Source organism: Trematomus bernacchii, unplaced genomic scaffold (assembly GCF_902827165.1).
Source record: "Trematomus bernacchii unplaced genomic scaffold, fTreBer1.1, whole genome shotgun sequence".
NCBI lineage: Eukaryota > Metazoa > Chordata > Actinopteri > Perciformes > Nototheniidae > Trematomus > Trematomus bernacchii.
Genome location: NW_022987714.1, coordinates 2494296 through 2517148, shown reverse-complemented (window position 1 = coordinate 2517148; position 22853 = coordinate 2494296). Strand labels below are relative to the sequence as shown.

At 37.5% G+C, this 22853-nt stretch overlaps 4 protein-coding genes across 6 annotated transcripts; 2 read left to right on the top strand and 2 right to left on the bottom strand.

The window, feature by feature from the left end:
• The first annotated feature begins 1170 nt into the window (after window positions 1–1170).
• Window positions 1171–5622, top strand: acsbg1 (acyl-CoA synthetase bubblegum family member 1). Its single transcript, XM_034141184.1, has 14 exons — window positions 1171–1217; window positions 1775–1830; window positions 1937–2205; window positions 2318–2406; window positions 2574–2694; window positions 2775–2855; window positions 2931–3080; window positions 3162–3338; window positions 3840–4021; window positions 4123–4356; window positions 4443–4660; window positions 4832–4971; window positions 5176–5422; window positions 5546–5622. Exons 1-14 carry the CDS (start codon window positions 1171–1173, stop codon window positions 5620–5622), a joined length of 2088 nt encoding a protein of 695 aa, XP_033997075.1.
• On the bottom strand, window positions 5555–10340 carry idh3a (isocitrate dehydrogenase (NAD(+)) 3 catalytic subunit alpha). Of its 2 annotated transcripts, XM_034141186.1 has the most exons (12): window positions 10251–10340; window positions 9848–9913; window positions 9020–9082; window positions 8825–8908; window positions 8503–8617; window positions 8112–8299; window positions 7800–7933; window positions 7601–7703; window positions 7418–7482; window positions 7246–7330; window positions 6891–7043; window positions 5555–6806 (listed from the first exon to the last, which is right to left on the bottom strand). In XM_034141186.1, the coding sequence occupies exons 1-12, from the start codon at window positions 10275–10277 to the stop codon at window positions 6723–6725; spliced, it is 1167 nt and encodes a 388-aa protein (XP_033997077.1). In that variant the 5' UTR covers window positions 10278–10340; the 3' UTR covers window positions 5555–6722. The 2 variants fall into 2 exon arrangements, with proteins under 2 accessions (XP_033997077.1, XP_033997078.1); XM_034141187.1 differs by lacking the exon at window positions 9848–9913 and having other exon boundaries at window positions 10251–10339.
• Window positions 10341–10872: 532 nt separating this feature from the next.
• lrrc61 (leucine rich repeat containing 61) lies at window positions 10873–14502 on the bottom strand. Its single transcript, XM_034142137.1, has 9 exons — window positions 14302–14502; window positions 13241–13336; window positions 13015–13161; window positions 12831–12891; window positions 12536–12621; window positions 12384–12449; window positions 12218–12286; window positions 11907–12032; window positions 10873–11494 (listed from the first exon to the last, which is right to left on the bottom strand). Exons 1-9 carry the CDS (start codon window positions 14330–14332, stop codon window positions 11388–11390), a joined length of 789 nt encoding a protein of 262 aa, XP_033998028.1. The 5' UTR covers window positions 14333–14502; the 3' UTR covers window positions 10873–11387.
• On the top strand, window positions 13300–22575 carry cib2 (calcium and integrin binding family member 2). 2 transcript variants are annotated; one of them, XM_034142139.1, is made up of 7 exons: window positions 13300–14127; window positions 15688–15930; window positions 17288–17322; window positions 19678–19789; window positions 20969–21116; window positions 21200–21395; window positions 21771–22575. In XM_034142139.1, exons 2-7 carry the CDS (start codon window positions 15880–15882, stop codon window positions 21790–21792), a joined length of 564 nt encoding a protein of 187 aa, XP_033998030.1. In that variant the 5' UTR covers window positions 13300–14127; window positions 15688–15879; the 3' UTR covers window positions 21793–22575. The 2 variants fall into 2 exon arrangements, with proteins under 2 accessions (XP_033998030.1, XP_033998029.1); XM_034142138.1 differs by having other exon boundaries at window positions 13300–14131.
• The last annotated feature ends 278 nt before the right edge of the window (window positions 22576–22853 follow it).

The window sequence follows — 22853 nt, the reverse complement described above, 5'->3', positions numbered from 1 at the left end:
GCTATATATTATTTTTATTATGTCATGAAGCGGTGGTTATATAAGGTAATTTAACATCCAACTCTTTGTAGGAAAGAACCACAAAGTGGCTACTATCAATATTTTTATAATAACAATATGTTAAATTAAAACGTGAAAGAACAATGTGAAAAGGTGTCTGGTGATAGTGAACATACATAATCATTAGCTGAACCTGCTGCCCCCAGGTGGCCAGAATAAATAAGATATTCCAGGTTTAAAGCTACATTAAACCAAAAATCAGTTTAGTTTTATAAATACATCTATATTATAAATACTCACCCAATCCTAAATTTGCAACTCATTGCTGTAACTCACCTAATGAAAGTATATATTTTTCTATATGCAGTTCATGTTATCCATCCTGTAACTACTCAACTATACGACACAAAGCCCAAACTTTGAAGTACTGCAATGGAATGTAAACAAACCAGTCTTTTAAAATAAAAAAACATTTTAAAATGTTCAACTTAAATTGAGCCCCCTAACCCTAACCCTATTAATTTCCATCAAGTGAAAATACTCAGGTAAGGTAGCCTACAAGTACCACTAAATTGTACTTAGATACAGTACCTGAGTAAATAAACTCAGTGTTTATGCCACAACTATAGGTGAGTGGCTGTATTGGTAGTTTGATACTTAACAAAAAAGTGCTACACTTCCGTCAAGTGACTATACTGTACATCAGAAGGGCTCAACATAAGGCAGCTCACATTAACCCAAGTGATCAATCTTTGGCATACTAAACTCAGATATTGGGTTATTATAATTCTCATCAGATATATGCAATTTAGATTATCTTAAAGTAGAATTGTTAGGATTTGGGTTTAACATGTATGTGTGTGATTTAACATTATAATCGTACTGTTTTACATATGAAAAGACTAAGCTCATTTAAATTCTGGACATGTTCTTGAGCCAACAGGTCCATGCAGTGCTCTCGAGGACTTTCTGATTTGTTCACAGCTAGTTAAAACTTCATGGGGCTTGCTGTTACCAGTTACTCTAAAGTCCTACTATTTAAGGGTGCACTTGTCCTGTAAGAAAACATTTTCTGTTTCATACCAGTCGATTTTGAAAAGGTTTTCCTTTTAGCAAATCAAGAGGCTAGATCCTAGAGGATTGTTTCACTACCAATATATCTACAACAGTATGGACCTTCCTGGTGAGGAGAATGGAGAAGATCAACTTGAAAACAGGTAAGCTATAAAAAAATGACTTTATCTTGAGGAGGAAGAGATGCTAGTCTCTTTAGACGACACTACTTTTAAGTAGAAGTTAAATTAGCTGCAGGAGAAGTTCGGCAAGTTAAGGCTGAGTGAACCAGATTCATTAGTTAGCATTTGAAATTACTACATCACTAAATTGGAAGAGTGATGAAAGTTGTACCGGATTTCGTAATTTAACACCAGCTTTCAGTATCAGCATCCTGTATACCTTGTATTCAAATTGATCGTTGCCAACACTTTATGGATATAGAAAAGGAATGGAGGCTTAAAGTCCAGATAGTCTCATTTCGAGACTTTTGTGAGTTGGGTTTTGTGAGTTTTAATGAGCCTGAGTAAATAAACTTGAGCTTGCATTGAAAATATTCTGTCAAACAAAACAATGGGGCTTCCGCTCTGGCAAAAGCCTGACATTGTGTGTGTTAAACAGCGCAGCTGAAAATTAGACCCATGTGATGACCGAGTGGCTCGATTGCCACAATGTGAGTGTGTATGAGCTGTTAGGCCCACCTTTCCTCTTTATTTTTCAGAGTTCAGGAGTCTATGGCACATGTGCAGATAGATGGTGAAGAACATGCCTCTGTAGGTGAGTTATGAGCACATGGGTCTGTTGAATTGAGTATGTAAACTTGTTTTCCTCTTGGGAATAACTAGATTATTTTTTTTCTAATTTCCTTTGTCCCTTTTCTCAGGAAGGAAAAACCTAGAAGTTCAGTTTGCTTGCACACCACTTGCTCAAGCCAATTCTCTTTGGACCACTGATGCTAAAGGCGCGGTGAGACTGAGAATAGAAGAAGGATGCCCAGAGGAACCGGTTACCGTTCACCAAATGTTTAAAGCCTCTGTTGAGAAATATGGAAACATGTACGCACTGGCCAGCAAGAAGGACAACAAATGGGAAAAGATAACTTTCTCAGAGTATTATCAATTCTGCCGGAGAGCAGCCAAGAGCTTTATAAAGGTATGTTTTCTAAATAAAAACAACGCATTGTGTGTAATACATACTAAATTATTTAAACTATTGAGTACTTTCAATGGACAGATTTTTTTTTAAAAGACAAAAATGTGTGCAGCTTGGTCTAGAACGATTCCATGGAGTGGCGATACTAGGATTCAATTCAGCAGAATGGTTCTTCTCTTCAGTCGGTACCATCATGGCAGGGTGAGAAAGACACAGCATCAACAGCTGACATGAATCAGCATAAACTGTACCCAAATATACAGTGTCTTTGTTATTAATGCTGTTTTTATTATTTCAACTGCTCATTTTGCAATGTTACATCCGTTAACCTTTTTTTCTCCTGTGACTGATGAACATTTTTTATTTAGGGGGATAATGACAGGAATTTATGCAACTAACTCACCAGAAGCTTGCCAGTATGTTGCAAGTGACTCCAAAGCCAACATTATTGTGGTAGAAAACCAGAAGCAATTGGATAAAATCCTGCAGGTACTGTCACGTATATAATATATAAATGTTTTTCTCCACATACAGAACATACTGTAAATGTCTCCCTCTTTATACCTTAGATACGTGACAGGCTGCCCCATTTGAAAGCCATAGTGCAGTTCAGTGGAAACCCCCAGCAGAGGATCCCAAACCTTTACTCCGTAAGTCCTCTTGATTAAATTATCAAAGTGTCTGTTGAGCTCAGGCTGTGACGCTATGTTGCTGTTTTGGGGTAGTGGGAGGACTTCATGGATCTGGGTCTAGATGTTTCTGAGGATGAGCTGGATGACATCATTGACAGCCAGAGAGCCAACCAATGCTGCATCCTGATCTACACCTCTGGCACCACGGGCAAGCCCAAGGGAGTTATGCTCAGTCATGACAATGTAAGTTTACTATTCTTAGTCCGCACTTACTCAGAGTTACAGGAGACTAAACGTCTATCTTTATCTGTGATGTGTATTTAGATCACATGGACGGCCAATCATGCCAGCAGGGTGGGGGAGATGCAGCCAGCTGACACCCAACAGGAGTCACTGGTGAGCTACCTGCCTCTCAGCCACATCGCCGCTCAGATCTATGATATGTGGACGGGCATCCAGTGGGCTGAGCTGGTATACTTTGCACAGCCAGATGCCCTAAAGGTAAATAAAATTGCTTAGATCACAGATATAATGGTTATAGACATAACAAACAAAGAACAGTGCACAATAACCCCTACCACAGACAGCTATACAGCACATCAGACAAAAAGGGGAAATAATTTAATAAGATTAAATAATTATAATATATACACAATAAAGAGACATAATAAAACCTAAATAGACATTGAATGTAAATGTAAATTAATATTCTAGTAAATAAATAGGGAAAATATTAATTCAAGTACCATATTAGGTACATATAAGATTAGGACTACAGCTATCAAATGAGAGTCTTTCATCTGTAAGACTTTTAGTAAATTAAAGTTAATAGCTCCACTGTGGGTGCAACTAGTAGTTTTCCCATATGCATTATTCTCCTTAATCAATCATGCAAACTACATTTTAGCTGTGCAAGAGACAAGCGGAATAATGTGGTCAATAATAAATGTCACTTGATTTGTGTGTTTTTTTTTAGCTCGGTTTGTCCCTTATTTGTTATAGGGAAGCCTGATAACAACTCTGCAAGAAGTTTGTCCTACATCTCACATGGGTGTCCCACGAGTATGGGAGAAAATGATGGAGAAAATAAAACAGGCAATAAGTGAGTGTGGATATGTGAAAAAGAAACTGGTGACATGGGCAATGTCAGTCAGCCTGGAAGCCAATCAAAAGTGTACACAAATGTAAGTGCTGATGAAACTTGAATATTTTTGAATAATTAAACTGAGCCATCAAATGCAGAGATTATTCAATAATATTGACATTTTCTTATGTTTTGTTTTAGGGATGATGACAAACCTTTCCTGTTCACACTGGCCGACAGCCTTGTGCTTCAGAGGCTTAGGACTGAGCTGGGTCTGTCTTGCTGTCAGAAGTTCTTCTCCGGAGCAGCACCGATCAGTAGTGAAACGGTGCAGTTTTTCCTGGGCCTGAACATCAGGTTGTATGAGGCATATGGCATGAGTGAGAGCACAGGACCTCACTTTATGTCAGGTCCCAGAGCTTACAAACTACCAAGGTAATACAAAATCAAGGATCGGAAAAACTGTATGTATGGTTATGTGTTTTTAAAATCATATTAACATATTTTTTTCTCTGACTAAGCTGCGGCAAGGTGGTGCCTGGCTGTAGATACAAAATGGTCGACATGGACTCTGAGGGGACAGGGGAAATTTGCTTTTGGGGACGTAACATTTTCATGGGTTTCCTCAACATGGAAGACCAAACAAGAGAAGCATTGGACGAAGATGGATGGTTGCATTCTGGAGACTTGGGCAAGATCGACGAAGAGGGTTTCTTGTACATCACAGGGAGAATAAAAGGTAGAACAATCTGAGCAAATAAGGCTATATTAGGAAACTTGCTTGTGATAGGTCACCAGCTCACGTTCTGTACATTTCCCACATCTAAGTGCAAGTTGTTCTGCACAGAACATACGTCTCCATTATCCCTGTTATCCATGTGATGTCAGGGTGCCCTCTCTCTCCATTCAGAGCTGATCATCACAGCTGGAGGGGAGAACATTCCCCCTCTTTCCATAGAGGAAAAAGTGAAAAAGGAGCTACCTATCATCAGCAACGCCATGCTCATTGGGGACAAGAGGAAGTTCTTGACAATGCTTTTAACACTCAAGGTATCTTATTAGATTAGCCATTAGTTATTATCCCGATGATGGTACGCTGTACTGTATTATTGACATTACCAAGGTCAGGGTTATTGCAAATACACCAATTACAGACACAAACTAACACTAACTAGCCATTTTCATCTAATGTTCTTCTGGTTAATCTCCTTAGAGAGAGAAGTGTAACCCCAGCAATGTATTTCCATGTTCCAGTGTTGTAGCGATACAGAAACCATGGAGCCAACGGAGGAGCTGAGTGGTGAGGCTGTGCAGCTTTGCCGACAACTGGGCAGCCAAGCAACCACGGTGTCTGACATCATCGAGGGGAAAGACAAAGAAGTGTACCGGACCATTCAAGAAGCGATCAACAGAGTAAACTCGACAGCCACCTCTAACGCCCAATGCATACAGAAGTGGGCTATCCTGAGAAAGGACTTCTCTGTTTCTGGAGGAGAGCTGGGTAAATTAAGCAGCACATGGATAGGTTGAGAATGTTGTATAATAAATAGATTACACTTTTATATTTAAAGCAATTAAATTGTGAGACAAACTATTGCTCATTATAATTATTTCCTCGTTTCAGGTCCCACAATGAAGCTCCGTCGCCCTGTTGTGTTGAAGATGTACCAGAAGGTCATAGAGAGCCTCTATCAAGAGTAGTGTCACGTTCTAAGAGAAATGACTGTGTAACTGTTAGTATAAAAATCACTTCCATATCTCATTATCTTTTTGGACATGCATGGCATTTAATTATATCTGTGTCTTGTGTTCAGAATGCATAAATAATACAGGAACAATTTACGTTTCTCTTTTACATTAAAGAAGTTACCAGATAAATAAATAGTGAATAATACTGAGAATTTTACAAAGTCACACAATTTTAATTCATTTTCTCATAGGCAGAAATATTTCTTTTTGATTTATGTTTGACTCTGGTCTGCAATTAAATCTTTTGATGCTTTTAAATCATAACAGTTACTTTCATGACAGGATCTTGTATGTTGTGTAAATACCATTTGGTTTTCAATATTAGATATTTGGTCCATAAAGACTGGTTTGAGTCCCCATATGGTCCTGTGTGTGCATGTGTGTATTTCAACTGTAACTGTATAACAACAGAGTGAAAACTGAATATCTTTATAATATATTAATAAAGTATATATTTTCTTCTTCATATTCTTCCACCAGGAATCTTATTACTAGAGTCATCATCATAGCAGCTGAGATAGTCAAGTCATTGCATAACAATAAATAAAAGGTCTGGCAGTTCGGTTGTCATAGTGATATTTATGTTTCTTTAAACATTCATGATATTTGCAGCAGTATGACAGAAAATAAAAACTTAGTGCAAAACATCTGTTTCACGTAACAGAAGCCTGATTATATGTAAATTAATAAAAGCTTTAATCCATTTTTTTCACATTAGGAATGTAAAACACATAGTTGAATGTTTGACAAACATCTTCAGTGTTACTTAAGCGACCATGGACGTTACAAATTGCATCTTTTATGTCAAATAAAAGTGTCAATTACATTTGACAAGTGGCCATATTAAGCCATTAAATAAACAATATCCACATATACACACAATTACAGTAACTGTTGGTCTTAAGACATTACTTTAGAGCTTGCAAAGTTAACAATAACACAATCAGGATCTTTAACTCCTGAGTGTTTTAAAAATACATAATATGGTTTAAATGTAACATGGTGACATAAAGCGACCCTCATAATCAACCGGTGGTATTTTAAGGATCCTTTTAGTCCAGATCCAGCACTCGTTGACATATTGCTTCTGTGAATTCTGAGCACTTTGAGTTCCCTCCCAGGTCTTTTGTTAGAACCTTGAAGATGGATGAGAAAAATTCGTAATTAACAGTCAAATAAAACCAGAACGGCACGTCTCAATTTCTTTAAAAGTAGATTACCTTTTTGTCTCGAATGATGTCAAAGCAGGCAGCTTCTATCTTTTTGGCGTGGCCATGCAGGCCCATGTGCCGCAGCATCATGACTGCACTGAGCAGCAGGGCGGTGGGGTTGGCCATGTCTTTTCCTGCTATGTCTGGGGCCGTTCCATGAACCTGACGGGAGAAATAAATCAGAAACATTCATTATGTTTGACGTTTGTATAAACACCAGTGTGATATGCGTTGATGTGCTTGAATTAACTAATATCACACTATGAATTTCTACTGTGCAACATGTACTTTTGTGATGGAAGTGAAACTGAAGAAAAAAATAAATGAAGAGTCTGACAAATGGAAATTTAAAAAAAAAACGTACCGACTCAAATATGGCAACACCATTGGCCCCAATGTTCCCGCTAGGAGTCACTCCAAGACCTCCAATCAGTCCAGCACAAAGATCACTGTAATGGTAAACACATACACTTGCCTTTAGATGTATTATTGTACATACTTGGCTCTATGGTTTACTATGTAGAATATTTATTTACCTCAAGATGTCTCCATACAAATTTGGCATTACTAATACATCAAACTGTGTGGGATCCTGTACCATCTATAAGAACAAGTATTACAATGCCACTATTAATTAACGTATAACAAAACATGCTTTATATCCATCTAAAACAGTGTACATATTCAACGTTTTAATGACAAAATATATTGGGACTTACATTAAGACACACAGTATCCAAATACATCTCTGTGAATTTCACATCTTTGTGCTTTTCAGCAACCTCTCTGCATTTCCGCAGAAACAGCCCATCTGACATGCGCCTATAAAAATGACAAAAGAGGACAATAATTCAATTTAAGGAAATAGATTTTAAAATTACAAATGAGTTGAAGTACTTTGTACTAAATGTAACTTACATAATATTGGCCTTATGAACAGCAGTAACACTGGCCCTCTGATTATTTCTGGCATATTCAAAAGCATACTCTGCGATGCGTTGGCTGGCCTGCTCTGTAATGAGCTTAATGCTCTGTACAACTCCATCAACAATCTGAAAATACACAAATCCAAGAGATTTATGGTAATAATATGTGACAAAATAAATAACATTGATTTAATTGCTTAATATCATATGTGGTCTGTGCAAGGGAAAATAAACAAAACGTCAATAGAGCAAAACTGTGGACAATTTAACAGCTGGAAAAGTAATGTTTTGTTTAGGGTCGTACCACATGTTCAATCCCACTGTATTCCCCCTCAGTGTTCTCTCTGATGGTGACCAGGTTCACATCAGTGTAGGGGGTCTTGTAGCCCTCGATGGACACACAGGGGCGGACATTGGCATAAAGGTCAAAGGTTTTCCTGAGCAGCAAGTTCATAGAGGGATGGCCTGCCGCTATTGGTGTCTTCAAAGGACCTGAAGAATAAAAGTAATTTAAAAAAAAATGTACTGATTCAACTGCTAACACATCTAAAACTCATTTGAATTAAAAACCTTTTACTAACACAAGGTATATATTTATTAAAGTGGTCTTGTAGTAAATAAATATTGATAATTAACAATAATTAACTGACATTTACTTTTTATTTTAGTAATCTAAAGTTTGTTAAGCAGGTTACCTTTTAGGCCAATTTTGTTTCTGTCCATGGATTCTTTGGCATCAGGAGGGATCATCCATTTACCACCAGGTCCTTTAATGGCTGTAACATTTCTCTCTTCCCACTGAATAGGTGCCTAGATTTAAAAAAGGGGTGTACAGCAAAATCACTTGATTAGTATACATTAAGCAGACTTTAATTGCTTTACTGATTGGATCAGATTGGTCTCTTAAGTATCGAGGCTTGAGTAATACAAAAGTTATCTGTTGCAACCTAAACAATAATTTAGCTGGATGATGTTGTTAGTGAAAAATACTGTTTGTGCTGCTCCTCCAGTACTAACTTTAGCTGCTTCAAATATCTTCATGACAGCAGAGGAGATCTCTGGACCAATTCCATCACCGGGGATTAAAGTGACAGTGTGAATCTGTAGGGCGGAAAAAAAAACACGTATCAGAAAATAATAATTATGCACAGTGTAAGACAAGCAATAAGTAACATCACATTTTGTGTGTAGTTCTTCAGAAAAAACACATACCCCACGCACATACGTCCTGGGTTGTGGAGTTTCTGTCCTCAAAGCTCCAACCACCCGCGACACCTGACAGGCACAAATAAAACAATTCCCCAACACGTTTTTTCGATGTTGACAGCATATATAAAGTGTATATACACAGAGTCATATAAAGTGTTTTATTGTGTATTTTCAAAAATAGTAAGAAAAAGCAACATTAAATAAAGTAAATTAGTAAAAACTAGTAAATTGAGCAAATCTTATTGAGAAAAGAGTGGTGAACATACCAGAATGGTGATGACCTGAGAATTAAGAACTTGTGTTTCATAGAATAGACTACTTGATCTGGATAACTGTTCACATGTAGTGCACTTTATGACCAAAAGTAAAAATACATATGTTGTGTCAATCCTTGGTCACTTTAGGATACCGCTTTCAAAAGCACATGAAAGCAGTACAATGAGATGAAACTTACTATTATTTATAGATAGATAGATAGATAGATAGATAGATAGATAGATAGTCTCAATCCAGTTCACAGCAGTGGATGTCATTAATTGTTAACATGTAAGCTGTGTTGAAAGCGTCATTTTATAATATATCTATTCAGTGTAAATGACTATAAACACAGTAACTTGCCTTTGCCGATGATACACGGTAACACCACAAGAGAGGGAGATGTAGATCACCAGTAGGAAAAGTGAATCAAGAGGTCACCTTTAGCACAACTGACATCTAACAGGCGCTCCGACTTGCAAAACATTATGTCCATTCCAGATTTGAATAACAGTTTTACTGAGGGAAATTGCTAGCTAGCATTAGCTCTTTTCGAAATACGTTTGCTTAACTTACTTCCTGAGCCTCGATTTTATCCTTGCCATTGATGGATAAACCCCACTGTCTTAGTAGGTTAAAGATCTGTAGATAAGGGACATTACATTGACATTTTGTTTAAATTGAACAATGACCTATAAAATGAATCTTAAAACAATGTATGATAGAATAAAACATGTAGGTTGCTGCTAGCTAAGCTTTCCTTTTCGTTCAATACTACCTAACTAGCCATCTAGCACTAGTCAGGTTGCTATAGTAACTCCAAACAAGTAGCTTTAGCACCTAGCTAGGTGAACTGTCACTGGAATGCCGGAAGTCTTTCACTTTGTGAACGATAGTCAAATAAGCTAACGTTAGGTAGTTTATTATAATTCAATGGCATGCGTTTGCTGCAACGATTAACATATTTCCCCGTACATACCGTTGACCTCCACGCCTTTCCTGCCATCCTTTACTAGCCAAGGTCGATGCAGCAGCGCCAGCAGCAGCTGTGAAGCTAACAGAACAAAGCGGATATCCGCTCTGAACCAATGTGTTTTTCAAAATAAACCCTTTAATACATTTAAAGCCTTTTACATAATTTGTACTTTTTAAAAAACGTATTATTATTTTTGGAATAGCAACGTTCAGTTATAGACTATTTTTAATACATAATTTTATGTTTGCAAATTGCAAAATAAAAGGTTGCCGTTGCTCTTATTTTGGACATCTTCCGGGAATTGCACTGAGATGTAGTTGCATTTGTGTGTAGTATATGGAGTAATACAGCTCAATTAATAAACTAAACTAAATTCAACCAGCTCAAACAATAAATGATATCCCTATCATTAACAGGCTAACGACATATTTTGGTGTGAACCATGGTCGTACAGTGACTTAAATTGCAGCACACAGTTCAGTAGAAGGCCAGCAGGTGGCGCCAGTGGACTGCAACTGCGAGTCGACCTCACTAATATGCATGTTCTTTGGCTGTGGATGTGCAAGGTAGTGTGTAGTATAGTTTCAGTGGTCCAAAGTAAACAAGTACAAATCAAAGCTCTGAAGAACACGTTTGAAAACATTGTATTTTTCCAGAAGTTGTTCGTACACATAATAAACGTTATGTTATAAAACAAATAGAAACAGCTGAAACATCATTCTATCACTTATTGCAAAAGTTCAACTTACAAGGAAAGCAAACAGCATGGGACACATTAACTCCCAACATTATCCAGCAATGCAATATGGATGAAGTTTATAGAAATTGTTAAGCAGCATAGCTCCTAGCATAAATGCAGGATACAACATGGTACAAAATGCACACTGTGCAAGTAAAGACATCTTTGAACCAAACTGAGAGTTGTCAGTATAGATAAAGGTTTTCAAACCACTTATGTGTATCGTTGATACTCAATGCATAGGATGAGATAGAATTTCAACAAATGCCTCACAATGCAAATACAAAGCATGTGTCTGATACTGATCAAGCATTTGGATAAAGCTTAGTAATTTGAAAAGCCTACAGTACAGCCATGGTGCATCATACAACAAAAACGTAAATGTGTTCATATAGTCCAACTCAAATCGCATACTGCTTTGGCTGCTTCTTCAGGCTCATAGATCTTTCAGTTTGGGAAATAACGTGAGAGGCTCTGTTGTTCAGGAGTCTGCATTCATGAAGTACATCTGTAGAAAAATAAATGAAGGTCAATTATGATATAGGATAACACACTGTCATTCTTGCACACTTAATGTAAATAATATCCCACTTTTATATTCTGTTAGCTGTAATTTAGCCCTTCAGTAGTGTTTTATTTGTCAGATAGCTTACATATTTTTTCTTCACGGTCAACATTTATATTTTCACTCTATAGTTCGGTTTTATCATCTATTTTGAGATGTATATATGTATTTATTTTCTAGTCTTTTCTTATTTCTAATTATGTACTATACTTGTTTTACATGCTGCTGCAACGAAAACATTTCCCAATTTGGGATTAATAAAGTATATCTTATCTTATTAAACGGTGGACTGTAGATCAAATGAAATGAAAACATTTCTTAAAATTACAAAAAGGCCCTGCACAGAAACTCTTACCGTTGAACTGTTTGTAGGCTTCTTCAATAATGGCATTGTTTGATCTTTTTAACTCCCAGTAATTATCCTCTACCCATGGTTTGCAATCAGTGTGTTCCACAAGCTGTCCATTCTTGTATGAACCAGCTTGAATAGAAAAAAAGAAAAACAGTTCAGTCATATTTTACATGAACAAGAAAACTTAGTCAAGCAAGGAAGAAGACATGACTGCATCCTGAACATGTCATGGATGCCATTCATACATTGTGTACAACTAAACATAGTCTCAGATACAACTCACGATAAAAACACACACTAAATAGCTAATGTACCTTTGATGGTTTCATCAATGTCTTTACATAATTGGTACAGTTCACTGCCACGCCCAACCACTCTTTCCCCTACAATTTAAAAACAGGATAAAAAATGTAACATTAGTCTAAGAGTTAATGTTATGCAGGAGACTAAATGAAAACATTATATATACATGTACCTTACCATCAAGCACCTTGATGTGGGGGAACATCTCAAGAACTATGTTTCTATATGCTGCGTTCCTGCACACTGTGCAGAGAGAAATATATTGTGAGTTCACTTCACAAGATGTTCCATTAACCAGATTGTATAAAAGCAAATTCACACAAAATTACCTGGGTTAGTGTAATTGTAGGTGTTGTCTTTAAGACGTATACTTTCTAGCTTTCTCAACAGCTGAAGGCATTGTAGGTTCTCAATGCTGGTAAAAAAAAAAAAAGAAACAGATGAGAGATAATTTTACAGGACTTATCCAGAATATTGCTCTTAAAAATATTATTGCAGCAAAAATATTTAACATCAATGACATTAAATAGTTCTTATACTATGATATTAACATTGTAATCAATGACATATTGGCATTCTTATTCATTTAGAGTAAACATTTGGTCAATGGTCGTATAGTGATACCTGGATATGATATTACCAGCCAAGTTTAAGTTCTGTAAGCCTTCACAATTGCGCAGGGGTTCTGAAAGTACCAAAGCAATAACATGCATTAAGAAATCTATTTATATTCATGGCAGAGACTTCCATGATAAGTGAACAAACATACAGTATGCAAATAAAGAATAAATTGCTCCTGAAATCTTACCTAAATTGGAAATCCTGTTTGAAGACAAACAGAGTACAGAAAGAAGCCGGAGAGATGCTAGAGGAGCTACATTTGTTATGTTATTTCCAGAGAGGTCCAGTTTCTCTAAATTTAAACATTCTCCAATGCATCCAAGATCAATTATTCCTGTAAGACACACAGTTAGCATTATAAACTATGATGCATTTATGAAGGGGTTAAATAGTAGATGTTAATTACAACTTACCAAGACCTCTCAGTTTGAGAAACAGTATTGACTCCAAATCAAATTCTCCTGTACGCGACTTGAGCAGCACAGGCGTTATCTTCTCACAGTCTGCATCTGGAAGAATCAGATAAATATGAGTGCAGAAAAACAAACCACGTCTTCTATTTTTACATATGCAACACAATCACAGAGCAAGGATGTGTGAGTCAGGGATGCAAGAGCAGAATGCCGGAAGCACTGTGTCTGCTCTGTGTACGGTGGACCAATCAAACAACCCATGCAACCCTTCTAAAAAAATACTAATTCAGGCAGACCTTGCATTTCATATCTCGCCGCACAATGAGCTTTTCGTCTGGCAGCTCTAGAGGGAAGGGGTCACACACAGACAGATGAGCTGTCCTCTGTGCTGTCTCTTATGGTATTAGCTCGCCCCAGTTGTCTGCATGAATAACAACCGAGGACGTTATATTTGGTTTAATTTCCTTAGGCAGATTTGGTCCCTCCATAAACATGAATACTCTTTCATGAGACTGCATACATGAATGACTTATTCACCTGACAAGAAAGATCAGACTAACCAAAAATAATGATGTTGGGGTCTTTTTTTCCCCATTACATCCTTTTAGATTTTAATCACCCGAAGTTGTATTTATACACATTGTAAAAGATGCCAGACAGGGTAGTATGACAAGACAACATGATGGGGGAAACAGTCATGGGTGGAATGAGTAGGGTCACCAAACACACATCTTGCATATGTCAACAGCTGCAATAATAAATAGGCTGATGATTTGTAGCTTAGCTTGACACCAGTAAATGTTGTTAGCTTGTGTTAGTAGCCATCTGTTTCTTAGCTGTGAGTCAGCGGCTGCGTACTCTCATGAAGATGATTCAGCCGGATGAAAGTGGGTGGGTTATTAAATGAAATTCTAATTGTTATTTTTTTCCCCTGATGATGACACACGTAAAATGTTGTGTAACGAACGATACGTTGTTAGCTGGCTCTTAGCTGAAGCCGCAGCCAGCTAGCACAAGCTGCTAGTGGCTAGCGTAGCAACAAGCTATCCATGGCAACTTACCTTGGTCTTTATCTCGCTTAGAGTCCATCATGAGCAACTTTGCAAGATAACTTAACTATCGCAATAAGCGATGATTTTAACCAATGTGGTGGAAAGACAAGGCAGTGGTTGTTTTATGGAAATGTAAAACTGGCATCTGTCCTGAGGTGCAGTCAGGACACGCTCACTGTACTGCTTTGCTGCAATAATAGGAGGCAGGTGGATTAAAGCCTGCAGTCCAGCATAATGCAGAGCATTAGTCTAATGCACTGTGAGAGAGGGGAGATGAGGACGGGGCTGGAATATGTGTTACAGTATTTTTGTAGATGTTGTTTTCCGTGCAACAGGTTCTCAGGACTCAATTACAAGTTTTGTTCTTGTTATAGTATTGCCGAAAAGTATGATCCATAGAGGTTTGTTGTGGTAAGGCTGAGTCAATTCTGAATGAAAAGCCAATTAAGTGGTGATTACATCAATATGATAAATAATAAATGAGCATGCAAAGTATTATCTATTCAGGGATTAAATAACCTACGAAAAGATGCATGTTTGGAAAGTATCTGGGGGTCAGGATCAAACTTTCTTGGTGTGGGAGTTTGCACCTGTAGGCACAATTAGCCAGAGATGGGAATTACTACGTTTATTTAGGCTCATGAAGTAGCCTACTCATCAGTACAACCAGCGCCATATATGGCTCTGAGTACAACATAAGGCGACATGCATTCAGAGTAGTCACTTCATGTAACAACTTGATATTACTTAATGTTTCTATTCCATTTCATATCATATCATGTGGAGATGTTATATTTTTACATTATTTATGTGACATCCGAAGTAACCATACTTGGAAGAGTGAAAATCCGAATTGTATTGACAATTAGGTATTTACTTGTTCTGTGGTGCATACAATACACATATAAGAGGAAACAAAAACACAGAGAAAGAAGGCTACACATTAAAGAACATTAATAAAGAATATAAATAGAAAAATACAATAAAAAAGGATACAAAAAAATAGGCAACGTAAGCAAATGTTTAATATGATAATGTTGATGAGGGACTTGTATAAGCAAACAGTTGAACATATTATATATTTGTAAACATTTAATTAGCCTTCATTACAGTTTACTATCGTATTTTGGATATCCTTTTCACCAACATTAAGAAACTCCTGAATCAAGAGAACACAGCCTCTTCATTACCAGAAGGTTCTAGTCCACGATGAGGTATTTTTTAATTTTTTTTACCTGAGGCTGGGGTCCTATTGGTTTGCCTCCTGTGGACAGCCGGTGCTTTAAGAGAAGCAGATCAGTTTGCAGCTCAACCTCCCATGGCTACGACAAGACTGGACACGGCTCTTGTTCTCTTCATTTTTCACGTTTTTCCTGTTTTTGCTTCATTCTCTAGATTTACCAGTCATGGCGGACATCTCAAATAAGGACAACAACACCTACAACCTGCTTTAAGAGTTTGCACCGTGGCGGCATCCTGAGCGGAGACTCGGTCTTTGCCGCGGACCCCCTAAATGCCTTTCATTGAGAAAAGGCTTCGGACGTTCAGTGTTGTGAATGTGTACAAGCAACAGATTACCTGATTAAGATGGGTAATAAACAAACGATATTTACTGACGAGCAACTTGATGCCTACCAGGTGAGCTTGCATGTATGTGTACCTGAAGCATGTTGGAATAGGTCATTCATGCCAATATCCAGAATCAGAAAGTCATGTTAAAGCATAAAATAAGTCATTATAAAGCACTATGCATACATCATTGTCATGCTTGTAAGTATTAATTGTGAGTGTTTAAAGGCCTAAGTGCATGCATTTTTCCATGATTATTTATTACTATCGAAAATTATTGTTATATTTCACTGTTTCTCTTTATTTCCAATAAGTCAAACCTCGCAGTTTAACCCCATGTGTTTTAGATAGAATTTTAGGTTTAACAAAAAAGCCTGAACATTTACATTTGTTATAAATATCAGTTGGTTATAGTCTTCATCGATAATTGATTTGCAATAATCAATTTCCTACTGGTCAGCTTGGGCTATACTGTTTAAATATTTACAGTTTCGAGGGGAGGATAGCAGAAGGTTTTGATTTCATTGAGGATCTTATGTTTGCTCTGCAACTATCTGAGAAGATCTGGCTCTCTGTTTCCTGTAACAATGATCCAAGTTTTCCTGGGAAGGAGAAACACATCTTTTTGTGCACAGGTTTATCATGTGATTAGGTGTGGACTCAATAATTGATGCCAAGCCGGTGTGACAGCCTGTGAAACTCTACTCTAGGAGACAGGTCACTTCTCAAGAGCCTCTCTGGTTACTCCTGCTGCTCCTTAAAAACCTTATTATTATACTGTTACATTATGTTTGACTTAGCTTCTGTCTTGGGCATACATTTTTTCATCCTTTGTTTCTAGCATCAAATATAAGATTATACACCTAATTCAACCTCAAGACCTCATTGTGCTCTAATTACATTTTCTATAGGCTTTACTTATAATGTGGTCTATCGTGTTAGAGACTAGTTGGTTTTGATAATTACCTCACATAATGCTTTACATACATGATTATCATAACCCAAACATGCTAAGTAGTCCTGTTTGCCTTGAGTGGGTAGCTTTGTCTCTAGAGATCAGCTGGCTCCGCTCTGCTTCTCCCACTCCGAGCACAGCTCAGACAGAGTGGATACAAGCGGAGATGTAAAGTGAGGTGGCTCCTGCAGGCCTGTTGGATAATGTGTGTGCCAACACGTGCATGTCAGACAACAGCAGATCATGTTGCCCTCGCCACATCGTTCCTATTGCAAGTGGCCGGTGACAACACTCACACATGTCATCAAAAGAGACACTAGACACCTTGACTAGCGTTTACAGTAAAAGTAGTTCACGTGACTCACAGAAGTGTCATTGAGAGGATTTCATAAAATATGTAAATGGGTTTTGTCCCATAAACACTTGTCATACAGTCATACATGACATCATGCTTTTCTTATGTCATTGCAGGACTGTACGTTCTTTACCCGCAAAGAAATTCTTCGGTAAGACTATTATCAATTCTTCCTCTTGCTTCTGATGAATTGCTCACAGATGTTGTTGTTGGTTGTAAACCACCTGCTGTAGCCACAATATAGCTGACACACAATAATGTTACCACACGAATGTCTTTTATATCACTATGTTCCCTACTTGTTCTGTTGTAAACATGAGCAGTGCATGTAATACTGTATACTAAATCACCATACATACTGTCATTACAAGGGAGTGTTTACAAAATGTCACAGCTTCAGAGTACATTTGGCTCCTGTTGGAGGAATTCAAAGTGTCTCACACGTTATGCCCTGCCAAGTCATCAGAGCAGACTGCTGGCCTCCTGGGGACCGAATGCTGAGACTGGTTTATAGGGCAGCTGTGTTGTGTTTGGGAAATGTTCAAACAGGGGAAGATAAATAATAGTAGGTAAACATTTTAGCCCTAACAAGCTGAACTAAAGCCTTAACACATGCATTCCTTCCAATATATACAGTTAATTATTTATAGTTACTGTCGTATTTAGAGTATAACACAATTACATGTGTGTTGTTCGAGTAAGGGCTCATTTGAATGATCAAATTACAATTCAAATGGGAATCAATCAATCTTCTCATTTTATGTGGTGTATGTTACTATTGCTATTGTGAAGTAGAAATATTTCATTTTGGCTTAGAGTTCAAATATAATTGAATGATCATCTTATACAGCCAATGTATTATCCTTTTACATCTTCCCATCAACAGCCTGCAGCATAACAGATAATGCAGACAAATGTAATTACATGAATTGCACAGAATGTGCACTTATGTCCATGAAGATTGCTTTTACGTGAGATAAGTAAAAATCTTTACATGTTCAGCGTCACCTTTGAAGGCCATGTTGACCTTTTGACTGGTGTTGTTTTCAGTGTCACATTTCTACCTCTTTCGACATGTGCAAGCTCAACACTTACAAAAATATCAATCTACTCTTCATGATTACATGAGGTATCATGATTCATTGGGCAGCATCATTTCTCTTTTCCCGTCACTCAGCCTGTTGATGACAGGCATAAATTAAACAAATGTCTTGCTTTTCTTATCAATGGAATTGGATAATAATGCTCATGTTTCAGTATCTTTTATCAGTGGTTCTAGATGTTGGAAGATAAATAGCTGCTTAAAGAAATTAAATGCTGTTACTCAAGAATGTCTCAGTGTAACATTAGAAAAGGATGAAAGTGGCATGGAGGACTGTTGGCTCTGAATTGCCAAATCAGTATATGGGCAGTAAAGTTGTTGTTGTTTTTAAATGGCAGTAAGACAATGCAGTCATTTGTGTCCTGTTGTCTCACCTGTTATTGTCTTATAGAATTACACAAACTATCAAGAATTCATAATGGAAACAAATTAACAGGGTTGCTTGATTCTACGTTTTTTCATTTGTAAAGCAGAGGTGATCAAATGAGTACCGTACATCAATAGCCACATTTCTTCAGCAGGGCTCTGTTAAATTAGAATTTCTTTTTTTCCCATTCAATTTCACTGCATTTATGCTGCTTTTTCTCCTTTGTCTTCTTATTAACAAGCAGTGTGCATGTACATGTTCCTTTTCAGTGATATTGGCTTGACTTTGACTCTAATTTAGTTTCAGTGGACTGGAAATAGAATTGCCAATCAGCAGAGGGCGTAATTGGGTCCTCCACTTTATGACCTTCATAAAACACTTCTTGTTTCTGTCTCCAGCTGCAGCGTTACAGAACAGTTACGTAACATAAAAAAAACATCTTTAAAGGTCATAAGGTCCAACAGATTTGACATTTCATTTCATTTTCTTAATCTTGTGTTTTTGGAAATAAAACATAATGTTAATAAGGCAAATGTACAGACCCTTTACCCCTAAAGCACTTTCCATCGTCATGGTACATTAGAACTGCAGGTTTATTCGTTCATTTCTTGTGGAGTACCAATAAAATGTCATCAATTTGACAGGTTTACGCCAGTTTCCCTGCTGATTAATGTCTCTGCTCTGGCATCGCAGGTACACCATGACAAGATTAGTTAAAGGACAGAGTGAAAATGGGGTTGTAGGATAAGCCACTTTCCCAACATAATTATTTGATCATTCACACAGAGAGAACCGAACAGGAGAGACAGTGAGAGGTTGGTTATGTCATCTTACTACATGAGTTGTGCTACAAATGTGTGTAAGCCCAAATCATATCCTGTTGGATAAATAAAGTGTTATCCTATCTTTGGTTTCAGGTGTGTGAAAATGCAAAGCTTGTTTTTTGGTAGTCAATTCTCTTTCCTAAATAACAGCACACTTGAAGCATGAAAATAAATATAATTATGTTGAAAGTGTTTTTGTTTTCTTTATTCTAGATTGCACAGCAGATATCATGAATTGGCTCCACATCTCGTCCCCATGGACTACACCAACGATCCTGACTGTAAACTGCCTTTAGCCTTAATAGTCAACATGCCAGAATTAAACGTAAATCCTTCTTTACAGTACCTTATTATTGTCTATGTTGAAACTCTTTCCTAAAGGATCTGCCATACTTTGTTTTCCACCAGCAGTGTACATGTGTTTTGTTTAGTTATTTTGGATTGTGCGGTAAGGACAATAAAACAAATATGGCCCCCACAACTTATGTGGGCCAACACCTAATCAATAAACACTCTCCGTCAGAGGACAGAATTGATTTTTAACCATCAGCATCATGGATATGATTGCATTAAACCACATTCTGTGAGATCATGAAAGTTAATGTGCCATGAAACGCTCAGCCTCTCCATACTGACGGGCACATCTTCTCCTATTTGAGGCCCCTGCCATTTGAAAAGAACATTCAGACAGTTTAGGAATGGCATGTTGCATTACCTTGCACCCACCTTTACCTTCACCTTTATCCTGCCCTCAAGTAACACACCATTTTTTATGGAGTTCTTGTCCACTGAGATTTTAGCACAGAGACTCATAATGTGTTCTTCTTCTGGGCATAATTGGCTTTTGCCTGTAAATCTGTCACATGAGTGCACGGCCTGTAAGGATGGAGAAGAGGAGGAGGGAGACCACTCAAGGCAGGATTCATTCATAAGACCAAGACAATACCCAAAGCACTCTACTGCTTCATTACCATAAATACATTTGAAGTTTTTATTAGCTGTGTTGTGTTGATTGGACTGACTCATGCTGTGTGAAGTTAAAAACAGCATTGCCTTAGATGGCCTAAAAATGCTAACCATCCTCTGGGCAACAACTGTGCATATTGGTCGGAGGTAAAGAGTAAGTAAGATGCATAAAGGTAATAAATTACTGAGATTCCAAGTCTCTGCTGATGGTCGCCCCTTCAGTTTGAATTTATTACAAGTTGTGTCAGCTAATTGCCTGTGATATCAATTCTTTAATTGCAGCTTGTGGTTGAGCAACCATGAAAACAAATATTGGCTTCACCATAACAGTCAGCTTTTTTCAGTTGAAACCTGTGATCAGCAGAAAACACTTAACCAGTTTATACCTGATCATGTATGAAACCGACAACAGCTTGTTAACATATGAAACCTATGGTTCTCTTAGGTTATTCTTTAAGATATTGATTTTCCATGTACTTCCATGTGTATCAACAGTCCCACTGATGTATGTAAAGGTTGTCATCTCTTCTATCTGTAGGAAAATCCTTTCCGCAACAGGATCGTAGAGTCGTTCTCAGAGGACGGGATGGGGAACCTCAGCTTCAATGAATTTGTGGACATGTTCTCAGTCCTCAGTGAAATGGCTCCTAGGGAACTAAAGGCCATATATGCCTTCAAAATATACGGTAATGACACATTCCAAAAACATTCAATTTGAATTGTTTGTTTACATCCAGAAATCAATGCCATTAATCTCTTCTTCTCACAGATTTCAATGTGGATAATTACCTGTGCAAAGAGGACCTGGTAAAGACTTTGAATAGGCTGACGAAGGAGGAGTTGACTCCTGAAGAGGTGGTGCTGGTGTGCGAGAAAGCCATCGAGGAGGCGGATTTAGACGGAGACAACAAACTCTCCTATGCTGACTTTGAAAACATGATTACCAGGGCTCCAGACTTTTTAAGGTGATTAAATGTACCACACTAAAGAAAAAGCATGTCTTGTTTTGAGCATTTTTTCAATATAATGTGTACACCTCATTCTACATTACAAGCTGTAAGCCTTTAAAATCATTATCCCTCATGCTGCAGTGCTCTGAGCTGTTTGTCTCTGGTTACTCAGTATTCAAACCCCAGATGGCTGTTAATCATGTTCATCGTTTAACTGCCAGCTTATCACTTTAATCCCGAGCCACCACTATGTACATTCATTTATATGCAAATGAACTCACCACTCACTGTCCCCACTGAAATGCTGAACACATCTCTCCCTGATTCCTGTGAGTCAGTTTGTGTGCAGCACTATGAGTAATCCTGTCTCATATTGTCTTTTTTTTCCAGTACCTTCCATATACGAATCTGAGAGGGCAACGTGGAAGGTCAAAGGTCGGCAGCGTTGTGAACCTCAGGATTTTAGCTGCACCTGTCCTAGCCACAGCACAGTGCCTGTCTCCCACTCCAATGGTCAAACAAATGTTTGCAATCAGTTAATTAGCAGTAAAGGATATTAGTGGATACATTTGCAAGGACACAGAATTTTTTTATTGCAAATGAAAATGTATTTTCCTTTTACCAGCTATAAAAGGGCTTGGCAAGGACTGGTCTCTTGTTGGAAGAAACAGACTATTCTTTCCACATTTTAAAGTTAAAATATTATAAATTAAACAAGTCTGTAATGAGCCAGACTCTGTATTAATGCATATTAAGCTCAGTCAAGAATGCATAAAATGCTCATCTACCTATCTTGTACATGAGATACAGAATATATATAAATTCTTCCTACAATGACACACAACATATTTAGTGTTTATAAGGTTAAGGGCAAAGCTTGAAGTGAATAAAAGCACAGCATTGGCATTAAGGGCATCCAGATATTTTATATGCAATATTTGTACATGCAGTGTGTTGCTTTTAATCATTTGGGGTTGTGTTTTTGCTTGTGGAGCTGATCACGACAATCATATCTTACTGTTTTTCAGATACATGAAGGGCTCTGTCGTCTGAACAAATGTTGGTAGCTTTTTCTGCTTCAGCCATTATCACAAGATAACAAATACAGCCATCTTTTGGATATACATGTTACAGTATTTTATGTGACTTCAGGTATTTGTCTTACTTTTAATAAATGTTTTTTTTTCTGTCTTGATTTTTTTGTATGTGAATGCATTTGTGAGGTTTAGTCTTGTTACCGAGAAAAGCATGAAATAATACTTAAACACAGGAGCTCTTACTGTTTGTAAACCAAAAACAAACCATTTCAAGTAAAAGGCCTGACCTGAGTTCATTAATATCCCGTCCATATATCCATCTATCTTAACCCACCCACCCATGATGATCAAAGAGCGTGCACAGTAAAGATGAGGAAATGACTGCGCCTCTGCATAGCCCAAGCCTTAATAACTTGTTAAGCAGGAAGTGGTCATT

Coding starts and splice junctions, on each gene's coding strand:
- acsbg1 (XM_034141184.1), top strand. CDS start 1,171: ATGGACCTTCCTGGTGAGGAGAATGGAGAAGATCAACTTGAAAACAG. Junction 1,218..1,774: donor GAAGATCAACTTGAAAACAG/GTAAGCTATAAA, acceptor TTTATTTTTCAG/AGTTCAGGAGTCTATGGCAC. Junction 2,856..2,930: donor GGATCCCAAACCTTTACTCC/GTAAGTCCTCTT, acceptor GTTTTGGGGTAG/TGGGAGGACTTCATGGATCT.
- cib2 (XM_034142139.1), top strand. CDS start 15,880: ATGGGTAATAAACAAACGATATTTACTGACGAGCAACTTGATGCCTAC. Junction 15,931..17,287: donor AGCAACTTGATGCCTACCAG/GTGAGCTTGCAT, acceptor ATGTCATTGCAG/GACTGTACGTTCTTTACCCG. Junction 17,323..19,677: donor ACCCGCAAAGAAATTCTTCG/GTAAGACTATTA, acceptor TCTTTATTCTAG/ATTGCACAGCAGATATCATG.
- lrrc61 (XM_034142137.1), bottom strand. CDS start 14,332: ATGATGGACTCTAAGCGAGATAAAGACCAAG. Junction 13,162..13,240: donor TCTCAAACTGAGAGGTCTTG/GTAAGTTGTAAT, acceptor TGTGTCTTACAG/GAATAATTGATCTTGGATGC. Junction 12,892..13,014: donor AAACAGGATTTCCAATTTAG/GTAAGATTTCAG, acceptor TGGTACTTTCAG/AACCCCTGCGCAATTGTGAA.
- idh3a (XM_034141186.1), bottom strand. CDS start 10,277: ATGGCAGGAAAGGCGTGGAGGTCAACG. Junction 7,331..7,417: donor TTGTATGGAGACATCTTGAG/GTAAATAAATAT, acceptor TTACCATTACAG/TGATCTTTGTGCTGGACTGA. Junction 6,807..6,890: donor ACATCATTCGAGACAAAAAG/GTAATCTACTTT, acceptor TCCATCTTCAAG/GTTCTAACAAAAGACCTGGG.